We start from the raw sequence: 17,838 nt of genomic DNA, 5'->3' as shown, positions 1-17,838 counted from the left end.
GCCCAAGTCTGAAGGTTTTAACATCTGCAAAACACAATAATAGGACAGGTATAACAACATGTTCAGAAATCAGCAAACAATCATTGTATTGTTTAGGGAATCAGAAGATCAGTAAGTGTTTAAAATTCAAATGCTTTTGGTAGACAGGAAGATAACATAAAAGTGAGAAGAAACTGGAGTTAAGACAATAAGACGGGGGCTGTGACTATGTAATTTGGGGATGCATGTCCCCTCCCAAAGACACTGAATTCTTTAACAAATTTTTAATTCAGTGCTGGTCAAATTAAGGACCTTATCTGACCTGCAAGTTCACCAGTTTGAGACCTCTGACCCTTACAGAGATCACGCATCAGGTACCCACCCATGGGATTTTTAATTTTGGGATGGGACTCCAAGTCCTAAAGGAGATAACTGCCCAGACAAGAATAGTTTAATCTTTAAAAATGGTAGGATAGTGGGCAGGCAGGTTAACATTCAGTGTAAATAAAGTTTTAAAATAATTAAATAGTAACTAAAGCACCAGTTAACTTGGAAACAGGAGCAGTGTGACTTTATTTGAATTACAGAACTCTGGCTCCTTCAACCCCCCCCTTACTAGGGGCTGGACTGCAGAGGTGAGGTCAAGAGCCCCCATTCCTAAAACCTGAAAGGACGCACAGCATAGAGCCAAGCCCATGGGACAGATGTCACCTTTAGACATGGAAAAAAAAAATTCGTGTTAATCTATATAGGATTTAAATACATTTGATTAATCTTTGACTCTTCATGATTACTTCTAAAAACTTCTATTCCCCAAACACACCAAAGAGTAACAGTAGCCAAAAACCATTGCACATTAAATATCTCATTAGAAAATGACACTTCATTAATCAACTCTTAATTGCCTTACATTTTCAAACCCAATTTCCTTTTTAGTACCTTGTGTGTTATTTGTGAAATGCAAATTATATTAATATGCACATTTTTACCATTGTTTTGAACTTTAAAAGAATGCAAAAGAAGATACCAAATTTCCAAAGGGGGTAGGGGTTAGGGTAGCAAGGTGGGCCTGGGGAGTAATTGAAAGCTGTAATTACTCTAAATATGTAAAATATATAAATTATATACTTGTTGGGGGGAGATGACAGATATTTGGGAGTTAAAGTCCTGGCTCATGGCTTATAATATAGGAAACCAGGTTTTAAAATTTCTTCCTTTAGTTAGAAACATAAACGTAGTATATCTCACTGGAGGTAAGGCATCAATTTGTTTTATATGTATGTTTTATAATGCCAGCTAAAACCCTCCAATCTATATTTTGTAATGTTGATGTTACATTATACAAATTTCAAATATGACAATTACATACCACCTTAAGTATTCCATTCACCCCAAATTTAAATAATTAGCTTTTGCTTTTCATTTTTAAAAAGCTAATTATTTTGAATATCTTAAATATAGTTTTGTCTTATAATTACAGCTTACATTACTGGAGTTTAAAAACTCACTTTTTTTTTTCATCCTGTTAAGTGTGAGAGATAACACAAGCAAGCAATGCCTGGGACATTCCAGGACAGCAAACACCATAGAAAACAAACCAGGAAACCCCTGCAGACTCCAAAGAAGGCACTGAATAAGCCAATTCACTCTGGTCATTTAATACATATTTAATGAATGCCTACCATGTGCCAGGCACAATTAATAAATATGTAGGCAAGTTAGCCAGGGCTAATCCCCTAGAGTTCCAAAGGGAAAAAAAAAAACCCAGCTTCACAGGCACACAGATAAACACCTCATCCTTGCCTCAAGACCAAGCCAACAGTACCAATAAACCACTCCTATGAAGCACAGTTCAAAAGTTGTTCCTTATTTTCTGTCCACCAAAGAATCTGATTTCAGTAAGCCACCACAAATGTCCATTAGTGTCTCTAAAAACCCTTAAGTGTGAAAGTATTTAAAATAATTTAATTTCATTTGTAGTAAAAACATTTAGCTGGATTGCCCTTAGGGGCATCAGTCATGTCTGCTCAGAAGCACTTTTCATAACCCACCATCAGAAGTTTAAATTGTGGAAAATTATATTACTTAATATACAAAGCACTTGTAAAAAGTGCTTATAAATCCCAGGTATAATTAGCATTGTTGCTAATTGTTTTTATTTATTATTCTTATATTTATTAGACACTAATGGATAAAAAGCAAAATCCGCGCTGCCAAGAAACCGCAGGAGGGAGGGGCTGTGCAGCCAGGCTCAGGCCGTGAAAGCAGTGAAGGCGCGCAGGCGCAGAGGCTGTGGGCATGTAAGGAGGGGCGGGGGGCTCACATTGCGCACGCGCAAGAAGGCTCTGGGAGGCGGGGCCATAGGCCACCTCAGAAGAGGCGGGCTCAGGGAGGGGCCAAGCTTTGGAGAGGCGGTGTCTGGGCAAGCCACCTCAGAGGAGGTGGGCTTAGGGAGGGGCGCTTTCTGGGGGTATCGCCTCAAAGGAGGCGGGTTCAGGAGGAGGTGGGGGTTCTGAGGGGACCCACCTCAGAGGAGGAGGGCTCAGGGAGAGGCGGGGTCTGGAAGAGCAGCCTCAGAGGCGGCAGGCTCAGGGAGAGGCGGGGTCTGAGGGAGCGGCCTCAGAGGAGGCGGGCCCAGGGAGAGGCGGGGTTTGGGGGAGCGGCCTCAGAGGAGGCGGGCTCAGGGAGAGATGGGGTTTAGGGGAGCCGCCTCAGAGGAGGCGGGCTCAAGGAGAGGTGGGGCTTGGGGAGAGCGGCCTCAGAGGAGGCGGGCTCGGGGAGAGGCGGGGCCTGAGGGGGGGCCTCAGAGGAGGCGGGCTCAGGGAGAGGTGAGGTCTGTGGGAGCCACCACAGAGGAGGGGGCTCAGGGAGAGGCGGGGCTGGGGAGAAAGTGTCTAGAAGGCGCGCTCTAGGAAGGCGCGCTGCAGAGGAGGCGCGCTCTGAGTAGGCGCTGGGAGGCGCTAAGCACGCTCCGAGCAGATACTGCAGAGAAGGCGCGCTAGAATGGGCGGGGCAGGTCTGAGACTGGCTGTTTGCCTCTCCTAGGAACCCCCTCCCCAAACCCCTCCCACCAGCCTCCCCAGCCAGATTGATTTCATGCAACAGCGCGATCACCCCCAGATCCAACACCCCCCCAAACTAAGCAAACCAACAGTTTCCACAAACTGTTGCTGGACGCCAATTCGCGCCACCTTTACAACTACACCGCCACTTCGATCCAGCGCAACTAGGCAAGGCAGCCCGCTCTGCCACCACCAAAAGATTCCCTTTTGCACTCAAGTCAGCGCCCCTCCACTCCACAGCTATAGGTGGAATGGTGTGGGCAGAATGTTAAACACTAATTTTTGCCCGGGGCTCCATTTTGTCTAACAGCACCATCATGCAGACAACCGTCCTGCAGAAAAACATAGTGGGAGCCATTCCAAAAGGTGTGTTAGAGACAAAGGGTGGGGTCCCCCACTAAGAAGACAGAGTAATCTTACTCTGCAGCTCTTGCCCCTTTACAGCTGGTTTCTTTGTAGCGCAAAACAGTGCAGCTTGTATACCTCTGCAGCTGTTAGTACTTTGTAGCGCGTTTTAGGTATAAATTCTCTGCAGCTCATGTACCTCTGCAGTTCCCGTGCCTTGGAGCACAATGAAGCGCTGTTGTAGTGCTAGTGGTATCATTCTTGTAGCGCTCATCTGCTGCAGCTCAGGTTTTGTAGCGCATTTAAAGCGCAAACCAGTCATCAGTCTGCAGCTCATATACTGCTGCAGTTCATAATGGTTTGTAGCGCATTGAAGCGCCCATCAGTTTGTAGCTCAATTGAAGCGCCCGTGCATCTATAGCGCATTTGACGCGCTTATCAGTTTGTAGCGCATTGAAGCACCCATCAGTTTGTAGCGCTGTTGAAGCGCCCATCCATCTATAGCGCATTTGAAGCGCTTATCCGTTTATAGCGCATTGAAGCGCCAATTAGTTTGTAGCGCCTATCACTATGTAGCGCTTTTGAAGAGCAAATTGCAGATTGGTCTGTAGCTCATGTCCGTCTGCAGCTCATGTCTGTCCGCAGCTCATGTCTGTCTACAGCCCTTATCTGGACTTGAGTCCTGGAAATCAGAGCCCTGAAGGCTTGGTCTCTCCACTCTGTTTTGGGGTTCTGCCAGTGAAGGCGTGACAAGATTTGCGTGGAGACATTCAGGGGCACTACTCCATCTCCCGCAGCTCCCGAAAAGGACAGGGAAGGAATGTGATCTTAATAAAAGAAACATCCTCACCGCATACTCACCACGCGAGGACTCCTCTGCGAAGACAGGAGGACGGGGTCCCACACCTGCGCCAGGCGTGGGTTCCGCTGGGTGCTCTGCAGCCCGGAGTGGCTCCGGACGCGAGCCCGCTCAGCGGACCTTTCTCGAGGTTCGGTGGACCCTCTTCGCTGTTCTCCCCAGGTCGCAGTCAGGTTTCTTCGACACACACCAACCGAAGTTGAAGCGCGTGTACCGGGAGCGCCGACTGGGAGCCTTATATAGGCTGAACAGAGGAGGGGGGCGCCAAATCCCAGCGTGCTCCGCGGGCTAGGGGGGCGGAGGGGAACGGGGGCGGAGGGGGGATGGGGGATGGGGGTGGGGGCGATGGCCACGCTACACTGGCCCGCCGCTAGAGGGAGTACGGGATTAAGGAGGGGGTGCAGGATGCTGATGCTGAACTGGCCAAGCTGGGAGGAAAGAAGAAAGGGAGGGGAGGGGAGAATCGAGGACGGCCGGCCTAGCCAGGCCAAGAATGCAATTGCCCCGGTGGTGGGAGCTGGGAGACCCTTGTGCTTGGACGGGACAGGGTCGGGGGACACGCAGGATGAGCCCCGCGACCACTGGCACCTTCTTGCTGACAGGTTAGTGGCCCGCGCGCGACGGGAGGTCCTGGGGCCAACAGGCCGCCGCCTCCCCATCCCCCGCCCGGGTTTTGGGTATCTGGGTGCATTCTCTGGGTGTCAGCCCCTCTTGCTGCCCCGTCCCCACTACACCCCTCCTCCAGGACACCCCGTACCCCAATTCTTGGACCCTGTGAGTCCCTTTCCAGGCTTGACCCCTGGCCTTTTCTTTTTCTCCGCGCCCCCGCGGGCCCCTCCCTGCCTAGAGCGCGCAGAAATTCCATCTCCAATTTCCATTCCTACCCGCACCCCCCAATTCCCAGCCCTGGTGGTGGACCTCTCCCCATCCCTGCAGCAAAGACTTGGGGGTTGTCGCCCATTTTTCTGGGGGTCGTTACCATACGAAGGGGGCACTGCGGCCCGGAGACAAGCCATAGGAAATGGGTGTCAAGCTGCGTCCCTTTCCACGCAAACACATCTTTTTCTTTCCTTTCCTTGAATCCGATCGGGAGAGAAAACAAAAATGTGCGTTTGAAACACTTAATTCCCCCTCTTCCTAAGAGCATTTCTCGGCGGCGGAGATCTCGTTTTTCTTAGGGTTTATGGAGCGGGGAAGCAGAATCGTGAAATGCTGGGAGCTAAACAGGGCGTTCGGGTCAGGGTTAACCCCGGCTTGGGGCCAGAGTCGCTGCAAACAACACCGTTTGCCCCACCAACTGCACTATTTTGAAAAGCTGAAACAATTAAAAACAGCTGTGGGTGCCTCCAGTGTGCTTGGAGGCTCCGGAGGCTCCCAGCTATGGTCTTTTGGTGGTGATTACAAGGTTTACACAGAGACCTAGTTCTCCCTGCAACGTTACATTTTTCTAAATCTTGTAGAGAGAATGAATGCGTTTAGTCACGGTAACCGCAAGTTTAATCCTTTCAAGCGTGTTGCCGAGATTCGGCCACAAATGTTTGTGTGTATTTATGCATATAAACATACATATTTTACCTTAGATAAAATTGCAGTGAGTTACAAGCCTTATAATGCTGATGAAGAAAGATGCTTAAAAAAAAAAAAAAAAAAGCCATAACGAGGATTTTCACTTAAGTGCTTCAAAGTGTTAGGTTCTGAGAAAAAGGACAATTTGTTGATGATCTTAGAAAAAGAAGTTTAGTTAAAAGGGAAAACCAATTGTTTACAGCTGAGTGAGGTTCCTGAAATATGGATGAGACACATTTGTATTCGAAGGCTAAAACTGAGCATATTTTAGTAACATTGCTACAGATTATTTATACGTATAGGAGAATTAAGAATTTGGCCCATTGTAGATGACAGGGTGTCAGGAATTGCACGTGAAGCTAGCTTTTCTAGGAATAAACAAAACTGGAGCACATTTACTGAGATTTTACTTTTTATCAGAAATGAGATGTTGACCATCGGATATAAGTGAAGATTTCCAACAATGAAAGATATTTTTCTAGGAAGTTGGGGTGAGCACAATTATACTTTCTAGAAGTGCCTTTTACTCTTAAGATGTTCATCCTTTCCTGCAAGTTAAAATAATTTTAGGATTCTTATGTTTGCCAGAGTACCATTCTCCTGACCACCAAACTGTCAACCCCTTAGACTTTTTCCAGTCCGGAAAAGTTACTTCACCTAATTGTAAACTGATAAGATATTCTTTTTCTAAAACGTGAGAGTAAAAACCAGTATAGATGGTAGGGAAAAGGAAGGTTTAAAAATCTGTCCCAAGACACTTAAAGTTTAAACCACTTTGAACCAATTTAAATTTTTTATTTCAAACTGTTAACCAGAATTTTTTTAATATAAAAACAGATTTAGTATTATTTTTATCATACTGAATTCCTACTCACTATGCAAAATTCAGGAGAAAAGAACTCCAGAAAACTGGGGAAAAAGCAAGAAAATCAAGATCACCTGTAACCCCTCCATCCTGAGTTAACCTCTGTAAACATTATAGTTTACTTTTTCAGACTTTCTTTATGCATGCTTATGTATCAAAATAATATATATTCTTCATAGAGCTACATGTGTATGATTTTTAAAAATTAAAAATGAGATTAAATTAATTTTTCAAATTAATTTTTTTCCAAAGAGAGCTGTCAAATAACATTATATTTCCCCAGGTTTTTTTTTTTAAAGGAAATAATATTAATTACTTTTTCTAATTAAAATTTTAAATGAACAACATTGGTACATAAATATTTAAAACTAGAGAACTGAGAATTTCCCCTGACTTCACTATTCTAACATACACAGTTATCATTTTGGTGTATTTCCTTGTGTTTTTATTTCTCAACATATAAAATAATTTTTACTTTGTTTAAAAACAGAATTTTCTAGGAAAAAAACAATATCGATAGGTAAGTGATTATGATAAAACTTTTAAAATCTGAAACAACAAGGCAATATTAAAAACAAACACAAAAAATCAACTATGATAGGCAAATACTTTAGATAATATTTGTGTTAGCTAACAAAACAACATTAACTATCCCCCTTAATAGACAAGAATTTTAAACACTTTTTTTGACATTTAGTATCCCAAGTGAATTTTGGATTTTCTCAGATATTTCCAAGTGTTGACTGTTTCTCACCCATTTTGCACAAGATTGCATGTAAAGCAAAGAAGGGTATTAATAAGCATATTTATTTTATCAGATAATAACTGGGCATTGTATTTGGACAGTTGAAAACATTTTTATGAGCATTTGCTGTGGATCTATGAAGCTGTTGATTTACCACCTGTATTTAACTTCTTATGTAGTGGGAAAAGTGTATTTCAAAACAAAGTAGAATTTTCCCTTGTCAAGTAGTAACTAGACTTTCTACTTGGACTTTTACCTATTTTATGACAATTTGCCATGTTAAATGTGATACTCTTGACTTACTTCAGGTATTCAGCCTAATTTCTAGGGTGGTAGGAAAATTGTATTTCAAAACAAAGTGGAATTTTCACTTGTCAAATAATAACTAGACTTTCTAGTTAGACATTTAAAATCTCTTGTAAATGAAAATTTGCTATGGACCTATGAACCTGCTGATTTTCTACATGCATTTGGCTTAACTTTTAGCATGGTAGGGAAATTTATTTCTAAGCAAAGTAACGTTTTCAGTTGTTAGTATTAGCTAGACTTAGTATTTGGTTATTTTATCACTATTATAAGAGTTGCCATCAATCTAAAAGCTGTAGTTTTACCTGGTGTATTTAGCTTAGCTTCTAGGACAATGGACAAATTGTATTTCTAAGCAAATTGGAATTTTCACTAGTCTTTCTCTCAAACATTAAAAATAGCGAGAGACAGGACCAGAGAGAACTAGTGAGAGAACTCAAAGAGATAAAGACAACATGTATTTCAGATTCTAACACGGGTTTCCTACTGATGAAAACCATGCTCTAAACAAAATGCTGAATCAGTGAAGAAACCCTGACATGTTAAAAAAACTCTCCATCAAATTTCAGATTGTTTGAGGATTCCAGTAAGGGCAGGATTTATAGATCCTATTTTCTCCTAAATAACCAGCCACTTTGTTTCTTTTTCTCTTTTACTAACTGTAGCACACACTCACTCTTTCTGACTCCTTTTCTTGAACCTTACCCTTGCCTCAGCTCTAAACATCAGAGTGCAAATCCTATTGCTGATCTTATTTCCTGCTCTTATTGCAAAATAAGGATTCCAGGTGAATAGATGATATGAGTTTATGTGTCTGCTAGAAATTCTCGAGATGGAGCTGTGGTTTAGTCCAAAGCTTCATAGAACTGTTAACATGGTGGCTTTTTTCCCCCTTTTATCCTATTGAACTTATCCAGCTGAGATAGAAAGACAGACATAACAGACATACAGACAGACAGTCATGAACAGACTCTCTCTCTTACACACACACACATACACACACACACACTCAAGCTTTTTCTAAACTTCAGAATACTGTTCTCTAGTCTGCTGTCTTCCTGATTTCCAGAAATGTTAGCCAAAAACAGGAATGCAAAATTCAAAAAAAGAAGCTGGTGTTCCTAAGGATCAACAAGTCTTTTTAAATGAACATTTTTTTGATCGGGTTTTTAGTTGGTAGGATCAGATGGAGTCTCAATGCTCTTAAAGCTGTTTAATATGATCTGCCTCCAAACAACATTCTCTCTAAGCAGAATTCCTAGTGTCTTCAATTTTTAAACAATGTAACTATAGTAAAGACAGTATTGAATAAAAAACAATCTCCACAGTCTGATGCTAGAACAGACATTTCCACTGATGCTTCTTTCTTTCTTGTCTTTGTTCTGTGTGCATATGTATTTTTCAAAGACTATAATTTTAATATGTGTAGTTTTGTACACTTTGTTTTGAAACATAAGTGCATCTTGCTTTCAGCAAAGCATTTGTTAAGGCTTTAGATGCTCTTATGCGAGATGGTGTGTAGACTAGCCGGATTGCTTTGTGAGTATGAGGTAGGCTAAGCTAAACACCCACCAGGTGTGTGGGTTACTCGGTTGGGGTCCAAGAGTGGTCCCTAGGGAAAGATTCAAGCCTTTGCTCTGGGTCTTTTCTTTTTCAGTGAATTTTATGAATGATTTTGATGAAGATTTAAGAGGCTTGCATTAAAATCCAGGGATGACTTGCAAAGGGGTAACTGTGATAAGTAGATAACAGAATTTAGAGTTAATATTACTAAACAGGCTGCTGTGCCATGCAAAAGATGTTTTATAGCAGTAAATACATCATAATTCATTGGTATATAAGGAAGGAGGTGACTTAATGTGGTGGCAATTTTTGAGGGAAAAGAAGGTTAATATGAATCAGCGGCTTGATGTGTCTGTGAAAAAGAAAAAAAATCAAATTCAGATTCTAAGAATAGTATAGTGTCCATATTTCACAAAAATTAATAGTACCCCCCTCTAATTAACCACATCTGTAGTATTGTGTCCATTGCTGGCTGTCACATTTAAAGAGAGACGTTGACAAATTAGACAACTTCCAGAACAGTCCGTAGGGATGGTGAGGGGTCTGGCAATCCTGTCACAGGAGGTATCCTCAAAGGGTCTGGAAATGTTTAGCTTGAAGACTAAAAGTAGACATAAACTCTCTTCTGTTTGTTTCGAAAAGCAGAACTAGCTCCAGTGGGTGAAAGGTAGAGACGGATTTCAATTCCAGACCTTTCTAACAGTTAGTGCAGCTCAGCAAGGGAATCAACCTAACACTTTTACATGGTCTGTTCTTTCAAAATATCAAAAATATTCACCTTTATTGCAATTAATGTTTAATCTGAAGGCTGTGATAACATTTTCGTGTAGGGCAGCAAAGAAGCTTGTGACGGAAACATTTCATTTGTTTCTGATAAACTGTCTAAAAAGAAGAGCCCTATGTATTGCAAGTTGATCTCTTACAACTTGAAAGTAGCTGTAATGGGGCAATTTAACACATTCCTTCCTACCCTCTTATTCTGTTTCAAACATGAATATCTATAAGAGAAGAGAATTAAAGGGCTTTTGGCTCTGTTTTGGCTCCCCCCACCCCCTTCCCGCAGAGTGTCCGGGGCCTTAACTTGTTTCCCATAGTTCTTCCTTTCCTGATGTTTCTCGCTGGCTGGGAACAGGCTTCCCGGGCAGTGGCTGCCCGATGCTGGGGCACCCAGGGTTAAGGGGGAGCAGCCGCTGCTGGCTGCTGGTGCAGGACAGCTAAGCCCTTGGCCTCTGGATCCTCTTACCCTGGGGGAAACAGGGGGCAGTTTTCACCACTCTTCTATGTCCTTGACACACTTGGTTATAATTTTTAGCTTTTCAGTTGAAGATAAAACCTTTCAATCAAAAGTAGCTTCCGACCCTGTGCTCTTTTAACTTCTCTCCGTTTCAGGTTAGCCTGGATTCTGACGGTCCCAGGGGCACATTCTTTGTGTCTCAAACATGTCTTGTGGCAGATTTTCTTTCTCCTCCATCCACCTATTGATTGTTTATTTTGATTACTATATCTAACTTTGGAAACTTGATTGCTCAAAATCTGTAGAGTGTGCAGCAGAGGACCCCATTTCTGAGGAGTGATAACCTGTAACACATCTGACTCCACAGAAACTCATTTTATGTCCTGGAGCCTTGGAGTGGGGGACGGAGGGGGACTCAGATGAGAGATGTGAAGAAAGAAGAAAATATTCTTCAGGCATTTTTTTCCCCCAACTTTTTCCTACTCCTTTTACTCCTGCCTCCCCCCGCATCCCCGCCACCCCCTGCAACATACCCACAATGTTCTCACTTAGATTGTTAGGTCAGGGATATGGTCACTCTAGCTCCGACTGTGTAAAGTATATTTTTCATGTTGAACAAGTCTCTCCTTATTTTCTCTCTCTTTTATAAAAGTGCCATGCACTTTTGTGGGATTGTAATAATGCACAGGGCAACTTGTAATGGCTCGCTTCCCAGTTGTTGAAGATGCCACAGGCGTTCCTGCGCTGAGCTCATATTTCCAAGAGAGAAATGCTCAGAGATGAGCTTCTGGCTTGTCACCGCTCGTTCACCTGATCCACAGACAGCTAGTTGTGATTCCTTGAATGCAATGCTTGCTCCTGCTCCTGGGAAGTAAATAACCCTCTGTGGTAAATTTTAAAACTTAAAAAAAGTTTTAAATAGGTTGTCTCAAAATATAAGTTGCTGGTGTGATTACTAACGTTGTATTCTTGAAATAATAATAATAATAATAATGTGGGTAAAGCTAAAGTGCTCTTGTCTTCCAGAGTCACTTTGGTAGAATTTTTGTTTTTTGGATCTTCCTTCATCTAAGAATTTTTATGCAGTATTTATGCAATAGTGGTTTCAATGTGTTTTATTACGTACAAAGCACTTATCTTTAGCACGTCTCACTTTCTACTTAATTGCCTTGGACTAATCAGATTTTTAGAATAGATCTTCGGCATTTTGTACCACGGGAATTGCCACGGCATCTGTTGTGACACGGAAGGCAGACTTTTTCTTTTCTGACAAATGAAAAGCTGCTCATTTCAAAAAAGCTTGGGAGTTAGGCAGCTCTGGTGTAAATTCTTTCCCATTCTTTAATGTTTCACTCATTCATCTGGTCACCATTTTGATTATTATGGAGATTTGGGGTTTATTGCGAATTTGAAAGAACAGATCACAGTTAATTTTCCTATAGTAGTTAGAGTGAAATATTTTAGTTTCCGGTTTCTCCAATGATAGGCATAGATGTTAAGTTATTCTTTTACCTTGGAATGCAGATGAAAAGAAAAAAATTAGCCCCAAAGGTCTTTTTGTTGTTGTTTTTGTTTTTTCCTCTTTAGCAAATTGGCGTTTCTTGTTATGCGGTAAAATGACACTGGTTTTTCTCTCCTATGAAATATCTCATCAGTGGAACACCTTTAACATTTTCCATTTTCTATAGCTATAGAGTTGATTCTCATCAAAGGCCAGTACTGCAGAAGTGGAAACAGAACAGATTGCTACATGTGCTTATCAAAATTTGAAATGTATGCCCTTTTTTTGTCTAGCCGGTTCCCTTCTAGGAGTTTAGCTTACAGATAGACTTGTGAAAGTGCTCAGAAGTAGAAGTATAAGGATGTTTCATGGAGCATTGATAGCCGTAATGAAAACTTAGAAAACGTAGTAGTCATCTTTACTAAATATTCTTTTATTTATTTATTTCCTGGATATCAACCTATTTTGAGACTCTGTGTTGGATGCTGGGGATTGTACGGTCCCAGCCATTATGAAACTTTTACACTACAGGGGTTGAACAAAGATTAATTAAATAATTACACACATAAATGTGCCCTTAGAGCTATAGTAAGTGCTACCAACACTACTAGGATTTCTAAGGAGAGGATCTGGCCAGGCAGGGAGATTAAGGAAGTCTTCTCTGAGGAGTACTGAGATCTGAAGCATGAGTAAATGTTAGTGAGGTGAAGAGGAAAGGTGTATTTGAGATTTGAGGTCAAAGAAAGCGCTCTGTAGAGGCCCTGGGGCAGGTTCACTGGGCAAATATAAGGTGCTGGCAGAAGTCCAGTGAAGTTGGAGCAGAGAGAGAAGAGGGAAGCCATGTGAGAGGAGGTGAGATAGGAGGTCAGGTATCGAATTTTGCTGGACCTGTTAGACCACCTTAAAGAGTATAATCTGTATCCTAAAACCTATATTCGGAGGGGTTTTCAGCGGTACAAGATCAGATTTGCATTTCAAAAAGAGCATTTTGGCCGCTTTGTGAAGAAGAGGTTGGAGGGGTCATAACTGCTTGCGGCACACTATATCCAAGGCTACTTTTGTAATCCCCCATGGACATGAAGCCCTCCTGGGCAGGGACAGTGCCTGGGAGATGAAGCGCGGAGGGACTTTCTGAGGAGTGAATAGCAACAGGAGTGGGTTGTGGACGGAATTCGTCTTCGCCGTGGAGATTGGCAGGAGGACATGTCAAGGATGATTTCTAGATTTCCGTCATGTTCAGGAGGATGAATGGGGGTACCATTCAGGGCAGGAGGAATGCCGGAAGAGGCCCAGACTTTAAGGGAAAGATCAGGAGTCCTCCTCGGGACAGGCTGAGTTTGAGGTGCCGAGAAGGAAATTATGCTTGAGCAACGCAACCTTCAAATGTGATATCATGTAAACAAGTCCAACATATATGCTAAGGGAAAAAGGTGTAATCATGTTATGTAAAAAAAAAAAAAAAAAGCAGTGTGTGTGTATGGGTAGGGCACAAACATTTGTCTGCTTATGCACACACATGGAAAGACACAAAGTGGCTCCCCTGGGCATTGGAGGGGGGGCCCAGATAGAAAAGAGGGGATCTTCATGTTTTATACCCTCCTGGTTATACTATTTGAATGCACTGCAATGAGGATATAGGGCTTCTATAATTAAAAAAAAAAAAAAAAAGAATGACAGCTCCAATGAACAACCGATGTGAGAGTATTTCTCTTTCAGAGTTTTCTTAATTGGAAAAACCTTGCAAGGATTATTGTTGTTGTTGTTGTTGTTTTTTTTTTTTTTGAACAGAATTCTTCTGACAGTTTAACTTCCCTAACTCAGTAGTGACTCTTACACTCTGCCTTTTAATCCTTTTCCACTAGATTGCACTATTACACTAGATTTCACATCGTCTATGTACTATTTTGTATTCTGCCTTTTGCTAATTTTATTATTAATTTTATTATTATTATTTATTATTATCAAAATAATCCAACATTTTGCAGATCAGGACATTAAATTATAATGGTGCATATACCTACTGCATATATCAGGGATCTCTTTTGTTAAGGGTCCCACGGGTGCTCCTTATTTATCCAACATTGCTGAGATGGAACGTAGATAGTACCGTTTCCCGGCTGTGGAAACACAGTATACATTTTGCTCGGGCTCTTTGAGCAAAGGAACAAAACTACCTAGAGAAGAGGATCACCTTTCCTTCTCCTTTAGCTATTCTATCAAATCAACACTTTTTCTTTTATTGGACATTGAACCCCCCCTCCCCATTTTGAATTGTATGATGCAAAGCTGAATCTTGTCTCCATGCAGTTTTTGCTTCTGTTGCACCATTTCCTCAGGAAAAATTCCTAAGAGTTTATGAGAGTCAGAGATAGCACATATCAATATGACTCGCTTCTTTCTGCATCTGGCTTTCCTCAAAAGGATTACGCTGCAGCTCTCACGCGGCATGCCTGGCCAGTGCCATCCTCTTAGTCCTCCATGAAGCTGCATGGACCGGGGGGTATTTGGAGCCCCTGGGCTGTTGCCTCTGCTCATTAGCAGCCTCTGGCATTTACTCCACTCAGCTATAGAAATATTATCATTTCTCATGTGTCTTAATGACTGTGAAAACAAAAAAGGGAGTACTAACGTCTTTCATGCCAACTGTAGTCACTACAGTTTTTTTTATTTTCATTTAACCATCTACTTCAAGAAATCACATTTAAAGTAATCTAAAGTTTCCTTCATATTAGTTGTAGATTAAATGTAATAAGAACTCACATTTTTTGAGAACATCATCATGTGCAAAGCACTCTTCTGAAGGTTTTAACTGTGTTGTCTCGTTTAGTAACTCGTAAAATGTCTCTATGAAGCAAGGCACAAGACTGTCCCTGCCAGATAAGGAAACTGAGGTACAGAGACATTGCATAACAGTGGATAAAAACAGGGATTTCAACCCAGACACTCTGTCTTCAGACACTCTGATAGAAAATACTATCTTTCTGTATTCCAACTTCGTTTCACTCTGAAGTCTAATATCTTACCCACCTTGTGCTAAAATTATAGAACTCTAATAATTTTCAAGTGTGTTTAATAATTCCTGATGTTTTGCCCTGCTGGAACTCTAATGTTTTAACAAAGTTTGAAGGCTTCTTATTTTGGCATTCTTGGGTTTAAAATCCTGCTGTTAACATTCTTTTAGCAGTATATTTTCCTGAGGTTAGCGTAGGCAGCCCTTCTCATCAAAGCTTTCTCCCCTCATAGTTTCCAACTTTTTAGATTTCCTACTTTAATGAAGTGTGTGTGTGTGTGTGTGTGTGTGTGTGTGTGTGTAAATCATTCACACATATAATGCATGGAATTAATTTTTATGGGCATTACCTCCTTCCAGCTATTTCTAATCTACAGTCAGGGGAAAACTCACTTTTTCTAGAAAGAAAACTAAGTTGAAGATGACCTAATAATAATAACAATATTTCAAATTACATTTAAAAATATGTAGTTTACACATTATTTTCCCATTTAACCATTTAGGGTTAGTACTGAAGAGTAGATGACATGGACTTTGCAGTAAGCCAAGAAATGTGTTCAAAATCCAACTGTGCCACTTAGTAAACACATGACCTGGGGTAAGTGCCATAATTTCCCAAGACTTCTTGTCCTCATGGCAAAATAGAACTAATAATACCTTCTTCACATAGGTGATAATGTAAGGATTGAATCAGTTAATATGTATAAAACCCTGAGTGTATGCCTCACACCTAGCATTCAAACCATGGTAGCTAACAATAATGTCAAAGACTATTTTTTTTTTTAAAGAGAAAGAAGATTTCTTAATGTAAGAGACAACTGAAAAAGTATTAAGAATGGTTGCAGAAAGGAAGGGAAGAGAAGATGTAGAGGGCAAGGAGGCGACATAGCGACATGGGGAATGGTGAGCGAAGCAGAGATATGTTGGGGACGTGAGCTGTATATCCACTTTATGAAAACAAAGTCCGTGTCCCCTTCAAGTGAAATATGAAAAGAGACAGATGAGACAGTGGACAGAGAATGAGGTGACAGCTCGGTTCTAAGGTGAGTGCGTTAATCAGATTAAATTTCATTTGGCATTTCCTGCTGTTTACTTGGACAGTGATGTCGGAGTAAGTTATTATTTATTATTTCTTTCCCTTGACATTCTGATTAGCTCATCAGCAATCAGTCACCATTCAAAGCTCTTCAGTTGCTTTTATTAAATAACAATCCCCTCCTCCCCAAGTCTGCAAATTATTCAGGTTTGGGAAAGAGTAATGTCTCTTCAGAGAGTGCTCGCCCCAGGCCAGATGAAATGTCGTCAGTCATGTTGCTACAAGACTCAGAATAAATCATGGAATCTTATGACAAACTTTAAGTATTGTATGGTTTCTAGGGAATTTTAAGGGCATGCCAGCCACCTTTGGATTAATTCAGGCTTTGATGATTTTTGAGAGGGAGTGTTGAGCAATTGGTCAAATTGTATATGCCAGTTGATCGTGTGAATGTCTTCTTAGCTTGGGCTGTGTAAACGCAGTATGTATGTTATTCTTTGCTTTTTCTGTTGGTGAATTAGAGCAAAACTCACATCCAGGTACAACTGCAGCAGAGATTATCATGAACTCAGTGAGCATAGTGGAGTTTCTTTCAAGATTTCTGGGGATGGTCTATTATCTTTGGAAAGAGTCCAAGAACCAGTCTATACACGTTGAAATTTTTTTGCACATTAGATTTAATCTTGAAAAGTTATGTATAGGGCAAATATTTTTTAAATTGAGTTACATTTTCCCATGCTAACCAAGGAAATCTGTTCTCACAGAAAAAGACAGACTCTGGTCCTTTTCTAACAAAAATCAAACTTTGAAATCATAACGTTTTTCAGTGAGTATCCGCATTTGTCATTGCACAGGTTATAGTAATTCTCTATACGAGAAGGTAGTGGAGTGGATCCATGATCTTGAACACACAATTAAAAACAAATAGTTATTTCCATGTTACTGAGATTTCTTCCCCTGAGGTGCGGGACTTGAATGTTTAAGCAGACGCGCCATCCGTGATGTTGTGTCTTGTCTTTAGTGACATTGTCTGGTGAATAGAGTCATAAAAAAATTGTCTTTTCTTTTTTTTAGATTTATTGGACTGCAGTCTTCTGTGGTCAGTGGAGAACTTTAGACGGATCACTATGGACTTTAAAAAAAAAAGAATAATCTCAAAGTAAAGTTGGCCTTAAAGTAGAGCAGTATCAGTGGGATGTCTATCCTGCTTCCATATTTTAATGATTGAGAAACCAGTCAGATTTGTCTTTTGAATCCTGTAAAAGCCAACTTGGACTACCCTTATAGAGGACCTGGAAATTATGAGCGATGATATGCTGGCTCACCTGGCAAGGACATGACAGAGGGTTAGACAAAAATATCTCACAGACTTGTTATCCTAGTAAATTATTTAAATCACCCATAAAGTACAATACGTATAGTTTTGTGTGTATAACTCTGAACACTGATTCTTATGCATATGCAGTCTGAGAACCACTGGGCTAGAATAAAGGAGGGAACAAAAGGGGTGCTGTCTGGATATTCAAACCATTCTTTCTTTATGCTAACTCCCCAATCCATGGCAGAGTGGGGGGCAGAAGTGGGAAAGGTTTTCAACTCTAAGGTCAGCCTACATTTGGCACATATGATGTGAGTCAGTTGAATATCCTATCTACCTTTGGGTTCTATAGTTATCCTCAGTCTTCTAGCATTCTTATTTGTGTATGAGAATTGCCTGATGAAATTGTGTAACCCACCTACCTAAACTCTCCATGGTGAAGTCGTGAA

At 41.2% G+C, this 17,838-nt stretch overlaps 1 protein-coding gene across 3 annotated transcripts in view; it reads left to right on the top strand.

Annotated features, from left to right (window-relative positions):
* Positions 1-4,654: 4,654 nt before the first annotated feature.
* SGCE (sarcoglycan epsilon) overlaps positions 4,655-17,838 on the top strand; it is a 67,089-nt gene continuing 53,905 nt past the window's right edge. Inside the window, exon 1 of one of the 3 annotated variants that reach the window (XM_047695798.1) lies at positions 4,655-4,847. In XM_047695798.1, the coding sequence (XP_047551754.1) occupies positions 4,739-4,847 (109 nt within the window). In that variant the 5' untranslated portion in view covers positions 4,655-4,738. The remainder of the gene's footprint in view (positions 4,848-17,838) is intronic. The other 2 variants (XM_047695797.1, XM_047695799.1) reach the window with 2 other exon arrangements.

This window comes from Lutra lutra, chromosome 11 (genome assembly GCF_902655055.1).
Source record: "Lutra lutra chromosome 11, mLutLut1.2, whole genome shotgun sequence".
NCBI lineage: Eukaryota > Metazoa > Chordata > Mammalia > Carnivora > Mustelidae > Lutra > Lutra lutra.
Note: the sequence above shows the minus strand (reverse complement) of the source record. Positions and strands in the feature narration are given on the sequence as shown.